Raw genomic sequence first — 7,071 nt, 5'->3', positions numbered from 1 at the left:
CTTATTGACGGCTTTGATTGGACCTGGAATCTCTGATAAAACATCATGATTGATACATAAGTATCTTTATTATTTACATTGCCACTCTTTGACATAGAGGGCTAACCTTTAAAAGTGTTGCTATCATTGATGATAGGTTGGGTCCCATTGCAAGTATCGCTAGTACAACACATATCTGTTATAAGGACGTCATAAAGGACAACAACAATAAGCACACCAACAACTTAGGCTTCTGAAATTGCTGAGGACAACTAACCGTTTGATGAAGCCTTTAAACCTCCTTGAACATCACGGTCACGAGTGGGTACACATCCCAGTTGATGACTGGCACACACCGGTCATTGAGTGGGTACACAGCCCAGTTGATGACCGGCACACACCGGTCATCAAGAGGGTACACACCCCACTTGATGATCGGACCGTGCCAGTCATTGAGGGGACTGTGCCCCCACTCAATGACTGGTGTCTGCCGGTCATTGAGTGGATTTTTTACCCTCTCAATGACTGGACTGTGCCAGTCATTGAGTGAGCTAAGATCCACTCGATGACTGGACTGTGCCGGTCATCAAGTGGGTTGTTTACCCTCTTGATGACCAGTGTGTGCAGGTCAATGAGTAGGTTGTGTGGGCTGTGTACTCAATGACCGCACCCTGCCGGTCATAGAGTAGGTTGTGTACCCACTTGATGACTGGTGTGAGCGGGTCATCAAGTGGGTTGTGCCCCCAATCAATGACCGGTGTGTGCCGGGCATTGAGTGGGATGTGTATTGATGACCGGACTCAACTGGGAGGCTGGTCAACTTGGTTTCCTGTTGTTGCTTCTTCCTAGTCAACACTGAGGGAGAGGCATTCTGCCTGGTCTACAAGGGTGGGGTCTTCTTGAACAGGCGAAAAGCCCAGGTTGGCAAACCATGGATCCCAGCTGAGCATTTGCCTCAGAGCTCAGTCACTGTGCCCTAGGCTGATGTTGAGCAACTTCCAAATATTACAGGCTGTTCCAGCCTGGGATTCATTTGTATGAAACTGGTTCCAATTGAGTATTTACTCAAGTATGCCGCATGTCAACTGGCAGTGGTTTCTTGAGTTTTTTTCATAGTGCTACTTTGGTAGTTTCTGGGTGTTTCTGCCACTATATCTCATCCCGGCGTGGAATTCTTCTTCCATATGGTTGCAAAAATGTTGAAAAGCCCCCAAATTTTCATTATCTACCTTTACTGAACACAAAACCCCCAAGTGTAGCAGCCACAGTCCGATCAGTTTCCAAATATTACTATTTTGGTAGTTTCTTGGTGCTTCTGCCACTATATCTCATCCCAGAGTGGGAATTTTTCTGCCATATGGTTACCAAAATTTTTATAATCCTCCAAAGTCTCATTATGTACCTTTACTAACCACAAAACCCCCAAATGTAGCAGCTACATTCTTATCAGTTTTCAAATATCACTACTTTGGTAGTTTCTTGGTGTTTCTGCAACTATATCTCATCCCAGCATGGATATTCTCCTGCGATATTGTTACCAAAATGTTTGCAAGTCCCCAAAGTTTCATTATGTACCTTTACTGACCACAAAACCCCCAAATGTAGCAGCTACAGTCTGATCCGTTCCCACATATCACTACTTTGGTAGTTTCTGAGCAGTTGACGTACACGGCACGTGGGAGTTAGACCCACATCCATGATACGCGTATCCATCAGGCAGCGAAGCCGCGACACCGCTCAAAGAGAGAGGTGGCGCGGCCTCCGCCCGCCCTCACCCTTCTGGGATAGCCTGTTGTCACGGCATCACTGGTAGGGAGCTGTATCAAGATGGGTTTCACCCATCTCTGCCAAACTAGTCCCCTTTGGGGACAGAGAGGCGCGACTTCCTTACTTCAATGCTGGATCCCCTCAGGAGCCAAGCATAGCGGCCAACTTGTGGGTGACCCTGGAGAGTCTATAAAGGCAGCAGCCCCACAGGCTGAGGGCGCTTTCCCCAGCGACATCTAGTTTTGCAATCCAGCCTCCTTCTGCTTTGAGTTTCCCGGGCCTTGGTTTTTCAGCGCTATCCGACATAACCTAATCCTAAAAACTTTATACCTGCAACCATATTATGTCCCAAGCCCCAAAGAACCCGGTGATCTGGTCACAGAAGGCAGGCAAGGCCGACCCCAGCAGCGGGGCCCCCAGGCCCCCCACTGCTACCCCAGCCAATCCTCCTCCTCCCGCGGGAGAATCCGTTACATCCGCGTCCAAGTCAAAAGACCCCAATGCAAGTGATCTGACCCAGCCCGCTAAAGCCCCCGGCAAGAGCGCCGTACCAAAGGAACCCAAGACAAAGGGCACCAAGTCGGCGGTGATCGACGTAGATGCAAGCCCAGCTCAAAGGCTGACTGATGCAATCCCACCCGCCTTGCTTAGTGCACTAGGCCCTGACTACATCAAGAGCCTTGGCTCCAAATTAGGTCAGTCCAAAAAAAAAAAAAAAAAAAAAAATTCAGAAGACTACAAACAGTTACTGACTTATGATGGCGTTAAACCCCTTGGCAGTGGAGTCCTTAAACAAACCAATCACGGTAAAGAACCCGCTCGCCAACAACGGGGCAACCCCAGAAATCCACCCGGCCTTGGGTACGTCCGAAGAGTGCAAGATGATCAGCAGAAAAGCAATCAAAGCCAAACTGGCAGGCAAGACAGCAACTGCAAATGCGCTGTTCAACCTCTATAAGGCTATGTCAACCCCCAAGGCCAACGCTCAACTGGCAAACCCGGTCATCAACCAGGGCGTAATTGGTACCCCAATGCCAGCCCCCTCAAACAAGGGAGGCCTCAACTTTGTCTTGACAACCCACTCGGATGTTGGCTTTATGCCCTTCTTTGACAAAAACATTTGCAATCTACGGGCCCTGATACCGTTGACCATCTTTAATAAGGAATGGCAGGGTACGTAAGGCTTCTGGTCCCCAACCAAGTGAAGGGAAAGAAATCATCTGACTCAATCAATCTCCGTCTTGTAGACAAAGCAATTACCCACCACGTTGAGAAGCAATCCAAATCTGATGAGAATTCGGCCGACAAAGGCACACATTACTCAGGATACCCATACCCAAACGAGTTCACCCACACTACCAAGATGGATGAATTTGCGATGTTGTATATTGCAGCTTTGGTACAAATATCATGGAAGAACTCCAACGCTGCGCTGAGATATAGCGGCAGAAACACCAAGAAACCACCAAATTAGGCATATGTAGCAACTGATCAAATTGTGGCTGCTAAATCTGGAGGTTTTGAGGTAATTCAAGGTGAACAATGAATCTTTGAGTGCATTTGATCATTTGGGAACCAATAACATGGAAGAACTTCCACATTGCATTCAGATATAGTTGCAGAAACAACAAGAAACTAACAAGATTTGGCAACTGATCAGATTGTAGCTGCTGCATAATGGATGTGACCCCAAATATAATATTCCAGGATTTACACACAGAAAAATTCCTCCAATGAAGTTATTTTTGGAAATATTACTCATTAATCTGTGGTTGATAACACAGGTAGATGGAACAAGACCCTGAAAAAAATATGTCAAACCATGGCAAACTAATTTCAAAAGGCCTGTATGCATGTAGCATATCAAAGATAATATACAATATCTTCAGGAAATGTAAGGTCACACCAACTTGAAAATGCATGAAGCATGGTTTTACAAGAGAGGTGAGGGGTCAATGTTTTTCCATTTTTGAAAGAAAGTAGATTTGGAGATTTCTGGGAGACTTCTGATAACATCAATGCTACACACACCATTCTTTTCTCCTTGAAAAAAAGGCATTGCAAGTTTGAGGATTAATCCAGGAGTTCTGCCATGATATTGCTACCAAAATGATCAAATGCCCCTGAAGATTCATTGTATACCTTGAATGACCAGAAAACCCCCAAATTTAGCAGCTAGAATGTGATCAGTTGCCAAATATCACTAATTTGGTAGTTTCTTGGTGTTTTTGCCACTATATCTCAGCGCCGCGTGGGAGTTCTTCCATGATATTGGTACCAAAATGATCAAATGCCCTCAAAGATTCATTGTGTACCATGAATGACCACAAAACCCCCAAATGTAGCAGCCACAATGTGATCAGCTGTCAAATATTACTAATTTGGTAGTTTCTTGGTGTTTCTGCCACTATATCTCAGCGCAGCGTTGTAGTTACTCCATGATATTGGTACCAAAATGATAGAATGCCCCCAAAGATTCATTGTGTACCTTGAATGATTGCAAAACCCCCAAATGTAGCAGCTACAATATGATTGGTTGCCAGATATCACTAATTTGGTATTTTCTTGGTGTTAAGACCCTGACAAAAATATGCTCAACCATATGAAACTAATTTCAAAAGGCCTTACATGCATGTATAGTATACCAAGGATGATATGCAACATCTGCAGGAAATTTAAGGTCACACCAAATTAACAATATAATAGGGGGTTTCAAACATGGTGCAGGTCCTGTTTCAGGAACCCCAAATTCAGGAAATTGGTGCAACTGCAAGACACCCTGCATACATGGACCCAATTTTACCCAAAAAACATGCAGAAATAATTCAAAAATTCTTTGTGCAGGAACTTTGTTTTCCTGGATTGGGTTTCCTGAACTGGGACCTGCACCATGTTTGAAACCCCCTTTGTGAGAGAGTTGAGGGGTCAATGTTTCCCTTTTTTGACAAAAGGTAGATTTGGAGACTTCTGATAACATCAATGGTTGAAGTAAAAACAACAATACAAAATTTCTGAGACCCCTCAGCCACCCTGGATTAATCTTAAAACTTGAAATGTCTTTTTTTCAGGAAGAACAGAATGGTGTATGTAGAAATTGATGGATTTTATTAGGGAGAAAAAAAGAAAAGATTCCTGTGGCTTGAAGCTAAGACAGGGGGAAGTTGCGAGATTCTAGAAGAGTGTTAAGGCAACATGGAACACAGACAAAGTTATCAAGAGGAATAAAAAAAAAGTGATCAATATAATTTGATCAATATACGCTATACTGATCAATATACAACATCGCAAATTCATCCATCTTGGTAGCGCCAGTTGTTCTTGACCTGGACGGTAAACCACCATAATTTCTACACAACCCTCAAAGATGTGTACAACTTTGCGACATTCTTGGACTGGGTCCTTAGACACAAAGCAAACGTTGATCTGATCCAAAGTTGAGACGGTTTCATGTCTGCTTTCCGCTATGACATCCCTGGTACGCACCAAAAAAAAAAAAAAAAAAAAAAAAGCGAGGACAAAATGATCCACTTTGCTGACCTGGGGACCCTCCCTATTCAGGTGTGATCCAACGCATTCTCTCACCGAGTCAGTGTTGGTGGGGTCGAGTCCATCCTGGACATCTCGGTCTTACAAGAAGACATCACCGCAATCTGCTATGCCCAATGCCGGAAATTCGATGAGTTAGGCTTCACCAACAACCCTTACGCCAAGGACGGCCCAAGGGCCACTTGGGACCCCCTCACGGGGGCACCAACGGCCGGCAGACCCGGTGCAAAGTCTTACTCAGCAAGCACCAACCCAGGCTTCGGCGGGGGCGGTGGACGAGAGCGCCACAAGAAGAAGTCAGGCTACAAGGGCTTGAACTTTGACCCCAACTATGTTGACAAAAGAGCCGGTAACTCATCCAACCGCGATTGCGGAGCTTCCCACAGCAACGGTGCCAAAGGCTCTAACCACAAGAAGGGCAGCCAGGGCGCAAAACCTAATGCAGAATCAGCCCAGTAGGTCGCCCGCTCAAGCTTGGAGTCCCCCCCCCCCCCCCCATAAGCGCTCCCCTGCTACAGACTCCAGCCTCACCCGAGGATACCTCAGCCTTGTCATGTCGTAACCCCCCCAGAGTTCTCCCAATTTGTTCCCCGCAAAACCACACCCCCAGAAACTCTTTGTGCGCAGCAAGAATTAGTTGTTTTTTCTGTTTACAATTCCAAAAAAAAAAAAAAAAAGAATTTGTGAAATGCAGTCCTCGCAGTCCCATACCAACCCGTGAAAATGCGCAAACAGTGAGGATTCCAATTGTGAGCAAAGACAAATTAGCCAGAGCAGCACTGGCGAGCTGGCCTGAGGAAGTCCGGTGCGAAATGAACATCCCAGAATGGGAGGCTGCGCTTAAGAATGCAGGCCTCAACCTAATCTTTGCGGATGTGCTTCACGGCTTCAAAACCGGTTTCTATCAAGGCATTCTGGACCACACAATTGCCGGGATGAGCCACTACACCCCATCAAACCATTCCTCAGCCCTGCAGGCAAGAGAGGAGATTGAAAGATCAATCCAGAAGGAACTAGCGGTGGGACGAATGTTCGGACCCTTCACACACCTCAAAGTGGCATTCAAGTTCCCCTTTTTTAGGACGAACCCCTTGGGGGCAGTAGGTAACGGGGACGGCTCCATCAGGCCAATCAATGACTTGAGCTTCCTGCGCAACAACCCGGGGATACCGTTAGTCAACACCTTTGTGGACGCAAAAGAATTCAAAACAACCTGGGACAACTTTAACGTTGTAGCCCGATTCTTTTGCAACAACAAAACCAGCTTCCACCTAGCGGTCTTTGATTGGGAAAAGGCATATTGCCAATTCCCAACGGCCATGTCGCAATGGCCCTATCTCATGATCCAGAATTTTGATGGAGGATTACTCCTTGACACCTGTATCACTTTTGGCGGCGTCGCCGGATGCGGGTCTTTCGGCAGGCCGGCAGACGCCTGGAAGCAGATCATGCTAAACGAGTTCCAACTCAAAACCATCTTTTGGTGGGTTGATGACAACTTATTTGTCAAAGAGGCCGGCTGCACCACGTCAATGGACGACATCGTAGCCAGATCGGACAGACTCAGTGTTGCGACAAACGTCCCAAAATGCTTGTCCTTCCGTCCAGAACAAAAATTCATTGGCTTCGTATGGAACGGAGTCGAGAAGACGGTCCGCCTCCCACAGGGCAAGATCAAAAAACGGCTAGAACAGATAGCAGTCTTCCTGAAACCAAAAGCAAAGTTCAAATACAACAAAGTGGAGGTACTGGTGGGGAGGCTCAACCATGTGTCCTACC

The 7,071-nt window shown here is 46.3% G+C and overlaps 1 protein-coding gene across 1 annotated transcript; it reads left to right on the top strand.

Annotated features, from left to right (window-relative positions):
* Positions 1–2,089: 2,089 nt before the first annotated feature.
* On the top strand, positions 2,090–5,751 carry PtA15_9A530 (uncharacterized protein; the record flags this gene model as incomplete). Its single annotated transcript, XM_053172749.1, has 3 exons — positions 2,090–2,441; positions 2,527–2,769; positions 5,534–5,751. 3 exons carry the CDS (start codon positions 2,090–2,092, stop codon positions 5,749–5,751), a joined length of 813 nt encoding a protein of 270 aa, XP_053023958.1.
* Positions 5,752–7,071: the final 1,320 nt, after the last annotated feature.

Source organism: Puccinia triticina, chromosome 9A, assembly GCF_026914185.1.
Source record: "Puccinia triticina chromosome 9A, complete sequence".
NCBI classification, from domain to species: domain Eukaryota; kingdom Fungi; phylum Basidiomycota; class Pucciniomycetes; order Pucciniales; family Pucciniaceae; genus Puccinia; species Puccinia triticina.
This window is presented reverse-complemented; position numbering and strand designations above follow the sequence as displayed.